The sequence below is a fragment of the Panthera tigris genome, chromosome E1 (genome assembly GCF_018350195.1).
Source record: "Panthera tigris isolate Pti1 chromosome E1, P.tigris_Pti1_mat1.1, whole genome shotgun sequence".
Lineage (NCBI taxonomy): Eukaryota > Metazoa > Chordata > Mammalia > Carnivora > Felidae > Panthera > Panthera tigris.
The window spans coordinates 39,013,358-39,034,271 of NC_056673.1; the positions used below are offsets into that span (position 1 = coordinate 39,013,358).

At 52.4% G+C, this 20,914-nt stretch overlaps 1 protein-coding gene across 1 annotated transcript; it reads right to left on the bottom strand.

Annotated features, from left to right (window-relative positions):
* Positions 1-210: 210 nt before the first annotated feature.
* Positions 211-20,835, bottom strand: TNS4 (tensin 4). The gene is made up of 13 exons (XM_007085814.3): positions 20,774-20,835; positions 16,521-17,052; positions 9,869-10,292; positions 8,373-8,797; positions 5,966-6,052; positions 5,506-5,631; positions 4,233-4,325; positions 4,049-4,126; positions 3,170-3,238; positions 2,283-2,451; positions 1,531-1,599; positions 1,247-1,273; positions 211-738 (listed from the first exon to the last, which is right to left on the bottom strand). The coding sequence occupies exons 2-13, from the start codon at positions 16,957-16,959 to the stop codon at positions 597-599; spliced, it is 2,148 nt and encodes a 715-aa protein (XP_007085876.2). The 5' UTR covers positions 16,960-17,052; positions 20,774-20,835; the 3' UTR covers positions 211-596.
* Positions 20,836-20,914: the final 79 nt, after the last annotated feature.

Below are 20,914 nucleotides of genomic sequence, written 5' to 3' on the forward strand. Positions count from 1 at the left end.
GACAATCATGGCCACATTGGCCTAAAGAATCCAGGGCAGGCAGATCCTGCTTTGTCCTGGGAACAGCTGCCCAAGAAGCAATTGCAGAAGTGGCAGGGGGGTGGGGGTGGAAGAAACGGATATAGAGAGAAATAGAGTCAGTCCATTCCTCCTTTGATCAATTCTTGCAGACCATCTTTCCCAGGTCAGCCTTGAGCTAGGGGCGCATGGGTCCTGACCCAGCACCTGCTGTTTGCCACCACAGAGGGTCACATGTCTCTAACTCAAGCTGCTGTGTTGGTAGTATCCACGTTGATGGAGTCCGGGGTCCTCAGAGGTTGTTTCCATGTGGCCCTCAGGTGTGGGTGTGCTTCAGGATCACAGGGAACTTGTTAAGATGCCCACCAAAGTCTGAGAACAGCTGGTCCTGTCTATGGCCTCCTTATTTGGTTGAGGAAACTGAGACACAGTGGGGTCTGGCTGAGGGTCACTGATGAAGGTCACAGGGTTTCAAGGGTTTCACCAAGGTGTGGTATCTCTCTCTCCTCCAGTCCAATAGATTGGCTCATCAGTGTATGATGGGATGTCTGGGAAGGTGCAGAGGGAGCTCCCTCCCCCTACATCCTCTCTGTGTCCTGCAGCAGAGTACCCACAAGGCTGAGGACCTGGGAGGCCGACTGGACCGTGTCATACTCTGCGAACAGGTGGCATACATTCTCCTGGGACTCTGTCTGGCTCTTGGCCACAAATCCAAAGATCCTGGTGGGAGAGCACAGGCTGAGTGAGGTGGTGGGGCCCAGAGAGGTTAGGAGAGGTGATCTCAGCAAATACAGTGCTCCCCTGCTGCCCCTTCCCCAGCTCGCTGAGGATAGGATATGCCTCCTCCTCCTCAAGATCTAAGTTTCCCTCATTTTGAATGGGGGGAGGCTCTGAAGACAGGACCTGTGTATTCCTCATCTTAGTGGGAGGTTCCTGAGGGCAAGGATGTGTTTTGACCATCAGATTGGGGCATCCCTATAGATTAAAGCTCCCTGAGGTTAGACCCTGTGCCTCCTACATTAGACTGGGGGCTCCCAGGTTCATGACTCCTCCTTCAGACTGGAGGCTCTCTGAGGACTGGGGCTGGTGCCACCCCATCAAAACCATGGGCTCTCTTAAGATCAGGACAGGGGCTCCCTCCTTCTGTAACTCCCTTCTCCTGTTGGGTCCCAGGCCCTGCTCCAGGGAGACCTTTTATGGTGACTGACAGTGCACAGGAAGGCCTTACCAGGAGGGCTTGCAGTATTTTTGCCACCTGTGGGAAAGGAAGATGGACAGTTATGAGTACTGAGACCTCTCTGCATTCCGCAGGACTCTGGCTGAGCAGCGGGGGGAGCACGGCCAGCTGCGTCCACACCCCACGGGGTCCCACCCTGCCCTCATCCCGTTGCTCCTGGCCCCTCGAGGCTCACAGGCTCTGTCTGTGATCCCAGTCCCAGAGTCAGCAAGAAACCCCAGTGGGCAGCTAGGCCCTGGATGGCTTTCCTGAGTTCAGCCCAGCCTTGAACTCACTTCCGTTGCTCGGGGTCCATGCCACAGAAGCGGATGGTGGTGAGGGGGTAATGGCGCCGGAAAAACACCCTGGAAGAGGCAGGGAGAGAAGGAGAGCTGATGAGAGCCTATCCCAGGGCCATGTCCTACCTCCATCATCTCCAGCTCTCCCAGAGGTCACATGCCCTGCTCTCTAAGAAACCTCCCAGCTAGACCCTTACAGCCTGCCCTGCTGGGCCCTGGGGCACACGTTGGCACTTCTTTCCAGTCATGGAGTGAATTTGCCTTGTGTCCTACATACTGGGGTTTTTTACCCTCTCCCCACCCCACGCCCACTGTGTCATGTAACTGCTTGAGGATCGTAATGGCATCTTGCTCATCTCTTGTTCCTCCAGCCCAGGACCGGGCTCCTGCTAGACTGTGAAGCCCTAAGCTTGGGGAAGGAGTGATCTCATCCAGTGTGTCCCAGTGGGCAGCCAGAGTCTGGCCTTTTGCAGATGTGCCGTCAATGGATGCAGATTTAACCAGTGCCCAGTGAATCCTGGTTAATTCCATCTCTGTTGGTCACAGGGAAGGGGGACTTTGGTAAGAGGTCATTGGTGTGAGGCTCAGAGAAGGCAGGGAACTTGCCTGGAGTCACTCAGCAAGTCACTGACCACGTTGGGTCCACGATCCTGAATCTTACTTTCATCACTGATCCATGGCCGTCTCAGCCATCCCCTCCACTTCCCCCTGCCCAGCCCAGCAGCCCCAGGGCAAGGGAAGTCCCTTACTTCCTCTGGACATCCGTCAGGGTGATGCCTTGCTCGGTGACTTTGAAGTGGACCACGGTGGGTGTGGGGAGGACGTCCCTTTCAAAGGTGGTTGAGATGGCCTTCCGCACGGCCAGGGCTCCGCTCAGGGTCTCTACACTCACGGAGGTCAAGTACAGGGCATGGCAGCCTGTGGAAGGTAAATGCTGTGCTTGGGCCCTGCCAGGATCCTCCATGCAGAGGACCAGTCCCAGAGGACTTCGGGATCATCTGTGGCTTTGCATTGCTCTGGCCTCTGGCCCTTAGGGTGGAGTAAAGGAGGGGCTGTTGCCCTATGTTAGGGATGTCCAGACAAACCTTCCTTCTGTCCAGAAGCATGGGTGGCACTGCCTCCACCTCCACCCACCCTGGGGCCCTGGTTCATTGTCAAGAGAAGGTGGAGAAGACAAGGATGGGGAAGGGCCCGTTGCAGGAGCTGTCACTCAGACAAGGGCTGATCTGTGCCTGGCCTCTGGACGAGAAGACGAACAACCTTTCCCCCTTGGAAACCCCCCAAGACTTGGACCTGACACTCCACAGAGGATCCCAGGCCCACAGACCACCTCCAGGGCAGGTCCCTCAGGACCAGAGAGACCTCGGCATGTCCACATGTGCCCATATGTGTGCAGGGTGGGGTGTAAGCCTCACCCACCTCCCTGTCTTCTGCCCACTGCCCGCACCCCCCAGGCCTGCGGCCTTTCACCTCCGGGTTTACAGGGATGGGGAGAACCGGGGCACCTTTGTAAGGATGAAGAAATAAAGCTGTGATGGGAACGTGTGCGGGCCTGCATGCCCATGTGAGTGAGTGTGGGGCTGGGAGGTGCCCGCGGGGTCATAGCCAAGACTGGAGCCTCCTCCATGCCACTCACCTGCGGATTTCTTTAGGCAGGAGGCCCGGCTGCCTGTAGAAGGGTCTGAGGCTTCTCCACCTCCCAATTCTGAGCCAAAGCAAAGAACAGGCCCCGGAGGGGGCGGGGGCGGAGTGAACGGACCCTTCTCTTAGGAACATTAATCCCTTTGAACCTCTCCCACCTCCGCCCCCACCTTCAGGAAGCAAGCCGCTGAGAAACCTGGAGTGATTACCGTAATCAGACAAACGGGGCCACTTGGGGCTCCCCAGATGCCTAGCTTGCAAGTCTTTTGATCCCTCCTTTTCCTCCTCGCTCCTCCAGCCCCTGGATCTGCTGTAATCACCTGACCCTCAGGAGCCTCTGACCTCCTCCCTTCTTTCAGGCCCTTCCTAAACCCAGGCCTTTCTTTTCAGAAAGTAGGGAGGCCCTCCACATCACCACACTGGGAGCTTCGCCTGCCCTGACTCCTCTCCCAGAACCGCCCTGCTGCTCCTCCTGCACACCCTGAGATTGTCTAGTCCGGCTCACCAGCCTACTGGGCTGTAGGCTCCGGATGGGACTTCCTGGTCTCGGTTTGAGGTATGATCTGTATACCTTGGGGTGAATTACTCAGCCCCTCGAGTCCCCTTTTTCTTATCTGTGAAATGAGGATAACACCTATTCGACACAGTTGTGGTATGATGACGGCTGTCCCCATTTTGTAGAGGAGGAAACAGAGGCTCAGAGAGGTCAACCTCCTCAAGCCAGGAAGTGGCGATGCCGGATGGATGCTAGACAAAGCACTTTTAACTGTGACACTAATCCATAAATGAGGTGAGATGTGACCACTAGGAGCCTTTGTAGTAGGAACACACAGGCCCAGGGCCCCGATGCTGCCTCTCTGGGGCCCACACCCACCTTTCTGCGGGATGGTGAGTTTGCAGGGCAGGGCCAGGGCCATGATGGAATGCTGGCACACAAAGGCAGAGAGGCTCCCTGCAAGGAGACGAGCAGCTCTGTGTGAGAAGGCCTGTCCCCGACCAGCCTCCCGGCCCAGAAGGGCAGGGCCCACCCCCGGGGCCTGCAGGCTGGAGACGCTCACCAAAGTAAGGCTCCTCATCTGCTCCTTTGAGATGCACCCCTTTGGCAGAAGACTCAATGAGGAAGTGGCGGATGAGGTCACTGTTGTCCTCACCTGGACAAAGAAAGAAGAAAGAGTGCGTGTGGATGGGAGTTCCAGAGTCCAGTGTTGGCCGAACGCTGACCATCTCATTCCCTGACCTGCCTCCTCCTGGTCCGTCCAGAGGTGAACTTGTTCATCCCCCTGGCTCTGGGTGGGACTGCTGGTAAGAACCCTGTCTTCAAGGCCTCCCACAAAGGAGGTGTCAACGCCTTTGCTCAAAGTCTTCTGTGTCCAGTAATTCTCTCAGGAGATCCTTCTCTTGGTTTCAAGAGCTATGGGGGTTGGTTCTCAATGACTACTCAAATCAGATTTTAACGCATCAGCCTGATTTCTCTCTCCCCCTACCCACTCCTTCCCAGGGGCTATTATTCTCCACCAGATGGTCCCTGCTGACGCCAGGCTGGCCCTGGAGGGTGAACAATGTCCGTCTGCTTGTTCTCACCAGCCCCTGGCTTCCTCCTCTCTGTGCTCGCTGGCAAGGCTCGTTGACAACCAACGCCACCCAGAGATCACTTTCTTATTTAGACAGAGAGGCGTGGTGTAGAGAGCATGCATTTGGGGTTTTCATCCTTGCTCTGGGGGGTCATCGGCTAATTCTCGGAGCCCCATTTACCTCATCTGTTCGTCACGTGAGAGCTGCAATTCTGGGGTTTGGTGAGGGGCTGGTACTTAGGTACCTTGTACTATAATGATATGATCAGTCTTTATCTGTCTTCCCAGCGAGGTATCCTGGTGTAGGGTGGATGCCCCACAGCTGTGTGTGTTGTGTGTGAGGCCACGGGAAAGCGTGTGATAAGCTATCACATGTGATAAACTGTCACACACATATCATGAGCTAGGGCACACACATTATGACTACCTTAGGTTCCTTCACAATAAATCTGGTCTGGACAGAGGTGGGCACCCAGAGGAGAGGATCCTGGAGAGGGGCTGGGAACTTCCTCTCGGCCCCCCAGGAGAGCAGAGTGGGGAATCTGGGGACTCTGGGAGGCAGAAGCAGCTTAGGCTTGCCGTGGAAGGAGCTCCTTCTAGAGTCCCCCTGCAGGAAGGCAGCTGGGAGAGCCCTGAGGTGGACCGTCCTCCCAGCTGTCATTACGGGCCTTCTGCAAGGCAGCAGCAGAGCTGGGACTAAAGCCTACCACACTCCATTGCATCTGCGAGGTCTTGAGTGAGGACAGAGACCGGTGCGTACCTGATCGGTTCTGGGCAGGTGCAGGAGCCTCATGCACCTTCAAGGCAAGGCCGAAGGAACCTCGGTAGGAAGAACTGTCCCTCACGACGAAAGCCCCTGGCTCCTCCTTCCTCAGCAGCTCGATTGCTGGAACAATCCTTGGGTCAGAGACAGTTAACCGCACCCTCCTCCCTCTCTTCTGGACACCCTCTGTCCCCCAGCCCCCTTAGGTCTTCATAGAGCAGACATTACAGAATCACTTTTTGTTCCCAGGAAGTCCTTTCTGTTATCTAATCTCTACCCTTCCTGCTGCAGTCTCTATTTCCTCGAGACAAGAGGTTCACAGGATAACCCCCTTCCCTGGACCTACCATTTGTCTTTCCCTCCCCTAACATGACCCAGGGCCCCATATGCCTGATACAAGGTGGGGAACCCAGACTCTTGGGTCACTCATCCGTTGAAACACAGTGCTTCCTTTTACCTTGTTCCCGGGTGATGCTTGGCTTAAACCAGTATTTAGATGTGTCCATCACAAACTTCATCGTGGGCTGCATGTCCCTGGGGGGACCTGGAGACAGAGAGGGTGGACCCTGTAGGCTGGACAGAGGGGAGCTGAGAGACCCTCCCCCCTCCTCTGTGCAGTGGTCCCGTTCAACCCGCCCCACCCTACCCCAACCCCATTGTATCTCCAACGTCCTGCAAGAGGCAAAATCCAACAGAAGAATTCCAGGGCTTGGCACATGTAGGACTTAGGAGTCTCCCCTTGTATCCTTGGTAATGAATCACAAACAGATAAAAATCTCAGTTTAATGAGAAACAGTTTCTCAAATCTAGTGTTGTCTGGTGTGGACCGAAAGAAGGGATAAATAAGAGATTCTGAGATGCATCATCTGTTTGATTTTATCCTCTCTTCCTCCTTAAGAATCCTACAAGTGTCTTGGGGGGGGGGGGGTTGGAAAAGAAATTGAAAGAAAAGGTTGAGGAAAAGAAAGCAGCAGATCTGGGCCGATGAGCCTGTGCAGAAGAAGTCAGGAGACAGGATTCCTGACTCTGATTTGGGACAATTGTTTTGCTCCTGAAGCCCAGAGAGGACCGAATGTACTAACCAGCCTCTGAGGGTCTTTAATACTCCAATAGCCTAGGCGATTAGCATGGATTTTGTTTTGAGAATGGTTTGCAGAATTTGATAAGGTTCCAGGGTATAATTAGTGATATCCTGGGGCATCACCAAACCAGGATGGGAATATTACCAGGCTAAGTAAATGTGCTTTTTGAAATGACAGAATGGCCATTTTCCTGGGTCCCCTAAGACAGAGAGCTGTGGTTCTCAATTTTGGCATCTTAAAAAGGTGTGTTATGGCCGGTTGAGAGTAACTCATTATAAAAAAAATGTACTAAAATCTGCAAACGATTTGCCCTGGGAAAACGATCAGAGCAGATTCAAAGCACGCCCGTCATACCATTTTCTCTTGCTTACATTGACATGGCTCCCTGAATGGCAGCGTGGGCCAGAGTGAACATCACACCCCCCAGGAGTCACCCTGATGCTTGTGGCTGAGTGAGGGCTGAGAAGCCTCAGGAAGGAGGTGACTGAATGAGGCCAGAGCAGGGACAGTGTCCCCGGGGGCTGTGCAAGAGCTTTACTCTGGAGAGATGTACCCCGTGGGTACTAAGGCTGTGCCTCTGTGTTTCATGCTTTGGGTTCTGGCTGGTTTTGTTCTTTTTGGATGCCTGTAGTCACAGACTACGGGAAGGAGGGTGTTTGCTGTTTTGTGGTTTTTAGCTGTCTGAATTGGAATGCGTTGTCTCGGTCAGCCCTCTGTGTGCTCGTCATCCATGAACGTCAGAGGTAGGACTGACTCTCCTCCCTCTCCCTCTTGTGGGTTAGTCATCAAGCCTGCTGTTTTCATATCCCGAGGGTCTCTTGGCTCCGTCCTCTCTCCTCCACTGCCCTGCCCTGCCCTGGTTCAGGCCCCCATTATAGCTTGTCTGGACCACTTCGTGATGAAAACCAAAACAAAACAGTTCTCCCTACAGTTCCTCTGCCAGAGTGATCTATCAAACGTGCACCTCCGGGGGCACCTGGGTGGCTCAGTCGGTTAAGCGGCCGACTTCGGCTCAGGTCGTGATCTCACGGTCCGTGAGTTCGAGCCCCGCGTCGGGCTCTATGCTGACGGCTCGGAGCCTGGAGCCTGTTTCCGATTCTGTCTCCCTCTCTCTGACCCTCCCCCGTTCATGCTCTGTCTCTCTCTGTCTCAAAAAATAAATAAAGGTTAAAAAAAAAATTAAAAACAAAAAACAAAAAAACGTGCACCTCCGACCCCATCACTCTCTCGATTGAGACGCTCTGCTAAGGCCCCCGTGGCCTAACGGGTAAAATCCACTCTAGCCTGGGGTTCAAGGCCTTTCCCAATCTGGCCCCAGATTACTCAATGACTTGACCCTACACCCAACACTGCAGTCATTTCCTAAACATGCATGTGCCTCTACACCTTCATGATTGTGGACTCGCTGTTCCCTCTGCTGGGAATGCCCCTCCTCTCCTGCTCTGGCTACAGACTCCACCACTTTCCAGATTCAGCTCAGATGTCACGTCCTCCGAGGAGCTTTCCCAGTTTTTCAGACTAAAAGGATCACTCCTCCCTCTGTGGCCCCCCAAGACTTAGGACATCTCTTTACTTCTGTGTTTATCCTACTCTACACGGATTCCTTGGCTTTTGTATCTCTTTCTAGACTGTGGCCATCTCTCTGTCCCTACTACTTGGCAAAGTGCTTGGCACACAGTAGGTATTCAGCGTGTTGACTTGCTATTGCGGAAACCCACTGATGTTTTATCTATTCCCCCAAGCCAAACTTCACAACGGTTTAAGTACTGATTTACAACATACCCTCCGAGGATGTGGTAAGAGGAGCATCTGGCAGGGTCTGGCTGTGGCTCCTGGTGGCCAGACAGGAGTGGCCGGAAGAAGTGGCCCCAGGTCGGACAAAGTCCTGGTGTCCTGGGGTCGGCTGGGATGGAGGAGACCCTGGTTCTGGGCAGCCGTTGATCAGCACGATGGGTATGTCCACCATGGAGTTGGTGATGGAGGGCGGGCAGCTGCTGGCATGCTCCTTGGCCAGTGGTGGGGACTGGGTTGCTCTGGGCTGGCCCATGCTTGCAGTGGGGTTGCTGGGGACCTGGAAGTCACTGGCTCTCGTGCACAGGGACACTTGGCCAAGGCTGTGGAGACTGGAGGAAGAGCTGGCTGGGCTTTCCAAGGACCTAGAAGATGACTGATGGCTGGAGATGCTGGAGTGGAGGAGGGACTGGCTGCTGCAGGGAGGGCACCAGACAGGCAGGGTGTTAGGATGTCAGAGTGGACACTCGGGGCCTAGAGTTCTGGTTAAACAGAGTGTTGTATACTCCATTCCCCATAGCCCAGGACAAAGTGCATGCCCACCTGATCCCCAAGGGATGCTGAAGGGTACAGAAATATCTCTGTACTTCTAAGTCTTTGGTCACTTAAAGTAGCCAAAGAGCTGATTCCCTGCAGGTCATGTGGGCTTGGGCTGGACCGGATTCCCTCTGCCTTCCCAGCCAGGAAGTTCTGACAGCTATCACACAAGCACCCCAATATTCCCAAGAGCTTTGCACGCAGGCTGGACACAGGCTGGACCGTGTCTACGGTGGATGCGGAGGGAGCTCCCCAGCTGGAGGAAGAGGAGGAGGCCAGCTCTGCATCCAGCCAGACTTCTCTCTGAGCTCAGAGGCCCATGCCAACGGCCATGGCTGTGGAATCCCAGCCTCCTTGCCAACGACTGCCTTGGCACAGCAGCTTTGGAGTCGGTGTGGGGGACAGAGGTCCTGCAGTTTGGTCCTCCTGGGAAGGGTGTGTGTGTGTGCAGCTCCACTGTGAGGCCTGCACACGGGGCTGCAGCAATTAGGAATAATGCTCAGGCAGGTCGGCCTCCCTCCTCCTAGGTCTTGCTAGCAATAAAGAGGAGGGAGGCTTTCCTTTCCTAAATGGTTTTCCCTAAGCCCCCAAATTTTATTTATGCCCTTGTGTTTTGAGGTTGAAAAAAGAGCTCTCTTCCTTGAGATGGGTTGTATGAATGCTGGAAAGGATGCAGGTAAGCCTCATCAGTTCTTTTCCCAAGTGGTAGGCATGAATAAAAATCTTTGTATATTGAGTTATATTCTAAGTGCTTGAGGAAAGCTTGAGGTCCAAATGGCTGTGATGGTGTAAAAGAGAATATTCGCTCATGTTTTTGGTACACATCCTGATTTTGCTCAGATAGAGCAGAGTGCCCATCTATTTTAGGATCTGTGTGTGTGTGTGTGTGTGTGTGTGTGTGTGTGTGTGTTGTGGAGGCAATATCAGAAGCTATGATGGGAGTGACCTACCTTCCAAACACATAGCTGATGTCGGATGCTGGGCTGGCTGACAATACAGAGACCCTGCTGCCCCGCTGTGGGGCCAGGCCCCCCAGCCCCTTCTCCAAGCCTGGAGAAGCCACCAGTGGGGAGCCCAAGCCATGGGGGCCTGACGTCTTGTTCCCCATGCAGGGGATGGAGATGCTGGGAGAGGGTGGGGGATGAGAGGAGGGAGCCCCAGAGTGGGGAGGGGGGCGCTGGTGCCCCCTGCCCTGGCTCCCAGAGAAGATGAGGCTCTCGCTGCTGCTTCGAGTTTCTCGAGGGATGTCTCTGGAAAGGAGGAGACCACCACTGCGCGGGGAGCCAAAGGGTGGAGTGACAGATGGGCTGGAGCAGCGCTGGGGGCCATCATGGCACCTTGATCTGGTGGAGGTCACCTCGATGTACTTTATGTCTGGGGAGAGAGCAGAGCATCGGTGAAACCTGGGAGCCTGTAGTCACAGAACAGGAATGCTGGAAGAGTCCTCAAGCCCATCTGGTCTCTCCTCTTTTAGACCGATGTAGAAACAGGCTCAGGGAGGAAGAGTTTGCTGGATTAGGATTAGCATCCAGCTCCACCTTCTAGGCACTGTTCCAAAGTCACCCTCTTTGTGATATCTTCCTTTCATGTGGAGATGCAGTGGAATGAACACAGGTCTTGGAATCTGACAGACCTGGGTTTCAGATCTGACTCTGCCACTTACTATCACAGAACTTGGCCAAAGGACTTCAGCAACTAGAACCTTGGCTTCCACACCTGTAAAATGGGGTGACTATACCCAGCCTCTTTGTGTTACAGTAAGGATGAGACAAGATGAATGTAGGAGACATAGCACTGTTCTTGGCACATAAATCTTTTAAACTAGGGAATCTTTTCCCGAGTGAATGTCCCCCTCCTCAGGTTGAAATGACTGCTTTTTGGAGTGTGCCAGTCACATTTTCTGATGCCTCCATTGGTCAGGGTGTTTGAAGGGTGTTTCTACATCTGTGTCTACAATGAAGGCAGGGGGTCTCAAGCTTGGTGGCACATTAGACTCATCTGATGAGCTTTTAAAAGTCCTAATACCCAAGGCTACACCTTGTGCCAAATAGATCAGAATATCTGGTATAGACCCACACCTCAGGTTGTTTGTTTAGTCCCCCAGCTGGTTCCAATGTGCACCAAGCCACACCACTGTGGCCCCCAGCCCAGCCCAGCACCACCACTTTACCTGGGAGCTGGTAAGATGTGTATAATCTGTTTCTACCACAAGCCTGCTGAATCAGAGTCTGCATTTTAGCAAGACTCCCTGGAATCTGAGTGCACTTTAGAGTTTTGAGAAGTCCGTTTTAGAGCAGGAGCTCCCAGAAGGTAGGGTTTGCTACATTATCAAGCTGTGGACCTCCCAGGTCATGCTTCTAGCTGGTGCCCAGTTGTTGGCTATTAAACATGCCCCAGGGTGGTGGCTCACTCCAGTGCTCTTTCCTTTTCTCAATGGGGGCATCCAGGACTCTTGTTCTGAGAAATTGCTCCTCCCTGGAGTGGGGCACTGGGTGGTTTTCTCCAGGGTGAGTATGGACACACCTGGTCCTGACCTGGGGGAAGGGAACTGTCCTTGGTGCTGTTCCAGCAAAGGTGGTAGAAGCTGTGTGTGTGTGGGGGGGGGGGGGGAGGGGGCTACCTAGCTGCTCCCTCCTGGAGGCCTGTTGAGTCCTGCCTCTGGCTTCCCAGGATGGAAACTGGGGCAAAGTCAGCGGGAAACTGCACCTTCAGCTCCTGTCTGCCGGCCTCCCACCCCCTTGGGCTTTGGCACATGCACCAACTCCCACCCACCATGACTGTGGAATCCCTGCCTGCCCCAGCCTGCTCCCGGGTAGGACCTTGAGCCTGCTGGCGGTTACTGCCTCTGTCTGATCCTGCTTTGGGCTGGGGTGGAGGTGGAGGATTACATCAGATGAGGGGGGCTGGGAGGCTGACCTGAGCATGCTGTTCCAAGGGGTAGAGGAACAGGCCTGGCTTTGTCGTCAGACAAACCTGGGTGTGAATCCTGGCTTTGCCACTTTCCCGCCAAGAGGCATCAGGTAATGTTCCTAACCACTGTGAGCCTCAGTTTCCTCATCTGCAAAGTGGGGATCTAAAACCAACCTCCCGAGATTTTGGTAAGGATAAAATACATTGATGAACGATGCCTGGAGCTTGGTGCATGGTGGGCTTCAGGGAACTTCTCCTGAGTGCCTGCTTTTTGAGGCCAGTATTGGTCAGATGGCTGACACTGTCCAGCTAAAGTGGGAGTCCTACTGCTGAGGGCAAGAGAAGACGATTTGGCACAATGTATTGTGGGTTCTGAAAAAGTAGAGGTCTTGGAATGGGGTGGATTCCTCCGGAAGGTTGGCAAGCACAACTTCTATTTTTATAGGACTTTATAGTGCTTATAGCCGTAATCCTCTCGGCCCTTATGCCCAATTCCAGCAGCCATTGCTTTTACAGAGGAGGAAACTGAGGCTCAGAGAAATGTGGCAATGGAGCTGGCATTTATTGCATAATTTTTTAATGAAGGCTGGTATTTATTGAGTGCTGTGTGCCAGCGCTGTTGCAAACACATTACCTGTATTGGCTCATTTAATCCTCACAACAACTCCGTTGAAGTAAAAAATGTTATTCCATATAACAGATGAGAAATCAAGGCTCAGAAAGGTTGAGTGAGTTATCCAATGCCACACAGCCAGGGAGCGGAGGAATCCGACTCCTGCTCCTGTGCTCAGTTTCGGGGGCCCCTTCCAGGAGGAGGGGCTCCTCAGGACACTTTCCCAAGGCCTGGTCCTTGTGAGAAGTCCTTGGCTGCTTTGCAGAGGGTCTCTTGGCCCGGTGAAGCTCTGAGCTTCCTACTCACTGGGTCATCCAAACACCAACCAAAGGCCTTTCTTGGGGACTACAGAGTAGGGTTGGGAAGGGAGGACGGAAGGAGTCCTGGAGCTGTGAGTCACCTCTCCCTGCTGCCCTGAGGTGCATGTGGCTGGGGGAGTGGAGGCCCCCACACCCTCCCCAGGGTGCAGCCGCTGTTTACAGGCCCGTGGGGCAAGTCTGAGCAGTGCTGGGTGGATGCAGGCGCCAGCACCAAGCTGGGCTGGTGGAAGGGGGCACGTGGGTGGGGGGCAGAGAGATAGTTATTAAACACCCTTCACTTGGGATTGGCAAACAGCCTTGCCTGGCAGAAATTGCTGGAAAATGAAATGTGGGCTCCTGTTCCAAAGATGGGGAGGGGTGTTGGAGATGGATATGGTGTTTGCTTGCAGAAGCCATCCTCCTGGTGGGATGCCCCACCCCCCCCGCCCAGGGTAAGTCTGAAGGAAGGGGCAGGGGCAGGGGAGCTGGGGGAGGTGTGTGAGTACAGGGGGGAGGTGGAACCCCAGAAGAGGAGCCCTCAGGCTGCCTCCAAACAGATTTGTTCTTCAAAGCTCTGGAGGGCAGGAAACTAGCACCAACGAGAGAAAGGCAAGAACACAGACTCTGGAGGCCAGAAGCCTGGGCTTTGAGGCCTGGCCTATGACTCACTGGCTGTGTGACCATGGGTCATTACTTCTTCTTCTCCCTGAGCCTCATTTTCTCATTTGTGAAATGAGCCTGCCACTATTTCCCTCACAGGGTCGATGCTGAGATCATGCACTACAAAATCTATGTACATTTAGGGAAGGGAGAAACATAGGATCGCCGACGCTTAATGTCTAATTTTGCCAAGTGAGGACAAAGAGAAACAGTAAACATCCGCTAGCACCACAATTCCCTTTGACACCCCAAGAGAAGGAGGGATGAGAGGCAAAGGTGGGGCATCCCACACATTTGGATACCTTTGGCCCAATGAGAACTCACCACTGTGCCCAGAATTAGCTATGCTGCCATGGGCTGGCAATTGCTGTCACCAGGAGTGGTGGTCTGAGGCGAGGGTTTTGGCAGGTGGAGATGCATGAGACAGGTGCCACCCATCACAGTGATGTGCTATTAGTGATCACAGTCTAACTGGGAGCTGACTATGCTGGCTCTCTCAGGAGGTAGTGAGCTCCCAGGCATCACCGCCATTCAGGTGGAGGTTAGAGAGAGGGTTTTCTTGTTCCATCACAAGAGGCTAGGGCAGAGCTGGGGGACTTCATCAGGACCCTCTGACCACTGTTGGCTGCCCACTCATTCCCCAAATCCCTCTGCTACCCAGAGTCAGGTGGACATAGCTTAGAGCATCTGAGCTTCCAGACTACTGACCTTTGGCCCCTGGAGAAAGGGCCTGGTTGTCAGCGTCCCCACCCCATACATGTGGATGCTCCACAGAGACTGTCTTGCCCCAGCTGGCCTTGAGTGTGTGGAACCCCTGCCTTGGGGCATTAACATTACAGCCCTGGGCTTGCTCCTGCCAATGGTAATTAGACCCAAGCGACCTTCCCTGCAGAGACATGCCTGTGACTGGCCTCCAGAAGCAGGAAGATCTTGGGGGCATAGAGGTGGTTCTTATAACAGCCCTGGTCGGCAATGCTCAATGGGAGGGGGAGGAGGCAGGCTGGAGGCTGGAAACTCAGGCGCCAGAGGACCTGGGTGCTGGGCTCACCTCCGCCCCAGACCCTGAACCTATCCTCGGACTGGTCCTAAATGCAACCCCTGTGTTTAATTAAAACAGCTGTGGGGTGCCTGGGTGGCTCAGTCAGTTGAGCATCAGGTCATGATCTCGCAGTCTGTGAGTTCGAGCCCCGCGTCGGGCCCTGTGCTGACAGCTTGGAGCCTGGATCCTGCTTCTGATTCTGTGTCTCCCTCTCTCTCTGCCCCTCCCCCGCTCATGCTCTGTCTCTCTCACTCTTATTCATTATTAAAAAATGAATAAATGTTAAAAAAAATTAAGAAAAAACCCAGCTGTCATTCATAATGACTAACAGTGTGCCAGGACTTGTGATAAACCCTCAACAAGTGTTATTTCTTTTAATCCCTGCAACCCCCTTTGAGGTAAGAACTCGTCTCTGTTTTACAGACTAGGAGTAGGAGACAAAGAAGTGAAGTCAATAGCTTCTTTAAGGTTTGTCCACCTCCAGTGATTAGGCTGGACTGGCTCCTTACTGAAGTCCATCAGCCTCAGTTTTTTCATCTGTAAAATGGGCAGAAAATATTTCATGGGAATAGATTGGGAGGATTAAATGTTCTCCTATAAGGGGCTCAGCACAGTGCTTGGACATAATAAGTGTTCAATAAGTAGAAATTCTTATAGACCCTATCTCTAATCCTAATTGTACCCCTTAATCCATGTTTAACGCCCTGGAGATCTCAGTCTTCTGGTCTATCTAATGGGGCTGCTGCTTCTTGATCCTTATCCTCAGAGTATACTTGAAACTCTTTGTTGGGGAAACGGACACCAGATGTAGGGATTTCTAGAATTCCTTAGATGTGGTGGTATATTGAAGTTAGTTGTACCAGTCCATGGGAGCTGATTGTTAAATTTTTCAGATTTTGTCCAGCTGATTTCTAAACTTAGACATGATTAAAAATCAAATTATATAGGGGCGCCTGGGTGGCTCGGTCGGTTGGGCATCCGACTTCGGCTCAGGTCATGATCTCATGGGTTGGAACCCTGCGTCGTGCTCTGTGCTGACACCTCAGAGCCTGGAGCCTAATTTGGATTCTGTGTCTCCCTCTCTGTCTGCCCCTTCCCTGCTTGCACTGTCTCTCTCTTTTTCAAAATATAAATAAACATTAAACATTTTTTTAATCATGCAAACTTACAACGAAATAACTTATGGTAAAAACAAAAATAATAAATACAACTCACCACATTCCAATTATTTTACTATAATCTATACTCTATTTTTAAAAAGTTTTGTTTATTTAAGTAATGTCTACGCCCAACGTGGGGCTCAGATTCACGACCCCGAAATCACGAGTCACATGCTTTTCTGACTGAGCCAGCCAGGCACTCCACTATCATCTATATTCTTGAGGTTATTAATATCTATTATATTGTATAGTAGAAATACTATAAATACAATAATGGCCTTGTACAGGCATGTCTTTCCAGTGCTACATTCAGTGACATCATGTTGATAGTTTGAAATCGGCCCTGGTGGCAGATGTTTCAAATCAGGGCTCTCTCCCATCCCATCGTGGAGCTAGGTGTTAGGCGTTTACCAGCACACCACCCCTGAGACACAGCAGGGTTCTGCCCTAAGTAGACTGACCTCTGTGACTCTACTTCCAGCTTGGGACTCCCCAGAGAGATACTCCCCTAAACAGCAATAGGGGCCCAGAGAGCAATCCTACAAGAGTTTCAGGGGACCGGGGTTAGGATATACCATAGAACAGTGAGGTTCAGGGATTCCACCTTTATCAAGCTCTTATTTACTGCATGGCATTGTATGAAATTCTTATATAGAGTAGCTTATTTAAAGTCTGAAAAATCGCATAAAACAGGTATCCGTCACCTTTCCAAACTCAGTAATAAAATAGAATTGGATAGTGAGGGAAACTTGTATTTATCTCCTTTATACAGGAGAGAAAACAGAGGTTAAATAACTTGTTTAAGGCTGCACAGCACCTCCCAATAGGACATAGTCTCCTGCTCCTCTGATTTGTTGGAAAAAGTCCTTCTTCCTCATGAGGTCTGGTCCCCCCTCCTGGCACTGTGCCCCACGTCCTTACCCAAGGCTTCAGGCTCATCTTTCTTTTTCTTTGTGGTAATGCTCTGGGTGGGTTCGGCCCAGGGCGTACCAGCTCCTGGGGGGAGCAGCTGGAAGGTGGGGTCCAGTTCCAGAATCATCTGGTTGAGGCTCTCCAGTGAGAAGTCAATGTAGGAGTCGAGGTCCTCTAGGGCCCCTGAGGCCTGCTCACTAGGGGACTGTAGGAGGCAGCTGGCTTTGGCCCCAGTCTGTGGGCCTTGCTGCAGTCTGCTGGGGGGCCCCTTGTTTGGTGTAGGGGCCATCAGGGCCTGGGCTCCCCAGCCTTCTGTGGTGTAGTAAGGACACTGGGGTGACAGGCTGGGGCTGGGTGCTGGGTGCAGGACCCTCCTGGGTTCTTCACAGGGAGTCAGGCTGACTGCATGGCCTCCTGCCAGCAGGGGGCTGGACATCACTTGCGACATAGTAGGGCCAGTGACTGTCGGTTTACCTCTGGTTTCAAATCAGCCTCAGTTACACCCCAGAGATGTCGCTTGCCAACCGGAAGCTCCCAGGACCTGAAAGATACCAAGGTTGGGAACTGAGTAACTTTGGTAGATGAAGCCCCTGCCACCCCTCCCCACAAAGCAAAGGCTTATTTATTCATTCATTAAAAGCATGGATACTGGCAGGGGTGGGGGTGGGGGTGGAGTGGCGCCTGGCTGGCTCAGTCGGAAGAACATGTGACTCTTGATCTCAGGGTTGTGAGTTTGGGTGGCATGTTGGGTGTTGAGATTACTTAATAAGTATTTAAAAAATAATAATAAAATAAGAAGCAAGGATACTGGAGCCAGACTGTCTGGGTTTGCATCCTGGCTCTACTACTTAGTAGCTGTACAATGTTGGACAAGTTAATTAACTTCTCTGTACCTCAGTTTTCCTGATCTGTAAAATGAGTTAAGATTTGTAGCATACTTAGAACAGTGCATGACACATAAAAAGCATTATGTAAGTGATTCTTAAATAAAATCTCTTATTGGGGGGTTATTGAATATCTACTATGTCACAGACTTATTTATTAAATAAATACTAGCTAATATTTATTGAGTAATTACTATGCACACATATTACACAGAAAGCCATTTAAACTCCTCCTAACAACCATATGAGGTAGATACTATTATTTTCCATTTTATGATGTGTGACTGGAGAGACAGAGAGGTCAGTTACCCACCCAAGGGTCATACGGCCAACAAGTATCAGAGCAGGACAGGACCTCAGCCTGCCTGATGTCAGAAACCCTGTATTTAGCTGCTACTGCATGTGGGCCAATTGGTGAAACAGACAAGCAAGCAGGTGAGCAATTCTAAACAGGGTTACCAGGGAAGAGGCAAAGCAAGGAGACTCTGCAGGCACTGGTGTGGAGGTCAGGGAGGACTTCCTGGAGGAAGGGACATGTAAAGGGAGACAACAAGGAAAAGCAGGAGCTAGCTGAGCAAGGCAGGTAGGGTGAAGAGACAGGTATGTTCAGGGCCCTAGTGGGCAGGGGACATCACTAGGTATTACTGAGCATCTGAGAAACAGAGAGCACCTAGTTGGATGGGGGGAAAGATGAGGTGGGGGGAGGCAGGCTGGCCAGACCCTGCAGATGTAGGCTGGGCTCTGTAGTGCCTGCTGCACCCTGAGGGCAATGAGGAGCCACAGAATAGTTCTGAGCTTGGCAGTGACATCATCAGTTGATAATCATTCCCTGCGGGCTCATTTGGGAAAGAGATGTTCCGACTTCCCTGTTTCCCTTAGTGTGGAAAGTTCTCCTTGTTGTCTAGCCTTAATGCCACATGTTAGTAGTTTCTTATAGGTTGGGCTGGGTAGGTGGTGACAAGTTCTGGGACTGGGGCTGCCAAGAAAACTGTAAGGAGAGGGGACTTGCTGGTTGTACGACCACTGCTAGCCCTGAGCCTCACTGTGTGCCCCACAACACCCCCTGACTCTACTTCTCCCTTTTTCCAAAATGCCTCCATCACATCAGACCCCAGGGCTGGAGAAGGCATAGAGACCAGTCTAGGGCAAATGCAAACTGTGGAGTCTGAAGATTCAGATTCAAGTCCCAGCTCAAACAGCTCTGTAAGGTATAACTCTGACCCTCAGTTTCCTCGTCTGTGAGCTGAGAATAAGAATTCCTGCCCTGTATCCTCCCAGAGAGAGGTGTGGAAATTGGTGAGTGAAAGCAGCTGGGCAATTCTAAATTCTTGGAAAGAAGGGCTTTTGTAGAGTATAACACTTTCATAATAGTAATCATAGTTCCCGTTTACTGAGCACTCGCCATGTGCCAAGCTCTCACCTATGTGTTTTACACGTGGTAACTATTCGAATCCCCCACATCACTAGGAATTGTTGTATCTCTATTAACTAGTCCATTTTACAGGTGAAGAAACTGAGACTCAGAGAGGTTAAGGAATCTACATAGGTCACACATCCAGAAAAGTAGAGCTGAGATTCAAACCCAGGCTGCGGGACTTGGGATTCTTAACTCCCTTTACCGCATGGAGTTCAAATGCAGAGGGATATCCGAGGTCCAGAGAGGGTGTACGATTTGCCCAAGGTCACACAGCAAATTAATGAGAAAAGCCAGTCTCCCTTGTCCCCCATGGCTCCTGTAGGCTCTGTTGCCAGACTTCTCCTTGGCTGGGGCCTGGAGGGGGCGGTGCATCCCAAGCTTGGGAAGGATGTCTATAAATGGCAGTGGAAGGGAATAGTCCTCTGGGCTCCTTCCTAGGAGCAACCGAGGACGCGGAGCTGTGGCTCTTTCCTCACATGCTCCAAGTGGCCTGAGTTTACTGGGGCAGGATCTCAGTGCACCCTGAGGGGTTTTTGGCTGGGCCCCACAGAGGAGCCTGGGGTTACTGACTTTGCAGAGCACATTGTGGGCTGGGGTTATCACTCGGGATGCCTGCTTACTGATTGGAAAACTGCTACCCTTTCCCCTATGGGCCTCAGTTGTCCCATCTGTATGATGGGGATATAATAATAATGGAGCTTAAAATGTACTCATTTCATTTTCTCCGTGGCTCCATGAGGAGGGTACTATTACCATGGGGCTGGAGAGGTTCAGGGATTTGACTCAGGTCATAGAGCCTGCAGAATCCACTGGTGGAAATGGGGTTTGAACCCAGTAGTTTTGAGCCTGGATGGTCTTGGCTCCACAGTCCCAAACTCTTAACCTTGTGTTACTGCCTCATAGATTTAAGACCCTTTTCACATCTGCTCCTTCTGGGATTCTGGAACCCAGTGGGACAGGCCTGGGATTGAGTGAAAGGCAGGTAGCCCCTCAGGGTCTTGTTCAAACTCTCTTCTCACCTTGAACACTTCCAGGGCAGGGGCTGGGTCTCACTCCTTTATTCTTGGACACTCTCACCAGCCCACTCTCTAGCTCTTTCTTTTCTGCTGTAAGGTAAAGGTGAGGGTTGCTGGGGCTCCAGACTCTGTGTGTGTGTGTGTGTGTGTGTGTGTGTGTGTGTGCGCACGCGCACACCTGCCTCTGTATGTGTTGGGGGTGTATAGGGCTCCAGCCAGCTCTGCCCTATTCATAGGTCCTTCCCGTATATTCCCCTTTCTGATTTGGACTCAAATAACTTTCTTTGTTTCCAAGGGCTCCGGAGGCAGGGGGATCCTGATACCTTGGCAAATCCCTGTTTCCATTTCATTGACTTACTCTCTCCCTCCTATTATGAGCCCAGGTCAGCAAAGGGGGAGGGCGACAGAAGGTGAAGCCTGAGCCTCCTCTCCAAAGCATTTTGCCTCTACAGCCCATCCCCACCCCACCCCCATCCTTGAAGAGTGGCTTCTGATTTTCCCATCCCAGACTCACTAAAGCAGACCCTCGGATGGCCATGGCCCACCCCCACCCCCCTTCCCCATTCCTGGCAGCCTCTGAATGGCCCAGCATGGGGGCTCAGGGACAGGCTTCGTGTTGTGGGCTGGGAGGCAGGAGGCCTGGGTTCTCTGTCCATTCCCTTCCCAAGTCTCTGTGACCTTGGGCAAGCCTCTTTCCACCCCAGCCCTGGACCTTGGTTCTCTCATCTGTACACCGAAGGGTACAGATTTCCTTCTCTTAAAGCGCTGAACTCTGAGGTCTGTGGTCCTGAGACCATCTCTCTGTCATCTACGGCCTCCTCCCCTTTCTCTCCACCTTCACTTGGAGTCCCAGGACACGTGGAGAAGCTGAGGACAAAGGGTTAAATGAGGTTGGTGAAGGTGCTGAGTCTCCCTCTCTTGTCCTTAAAGAATAAAGGCACATACCTGGTGTCCAGGGCGGGCAGGCGGCTGTGTTCACTCCTGACTCCTGGGACCAAGACTGCTCAAGGGGGAGGTGCAGTTCACCTTCAGACCTGCCTGAAGAGCAGCACCTGGCCCTCCCACCCTCCCTCCCTCTTCCCCTCC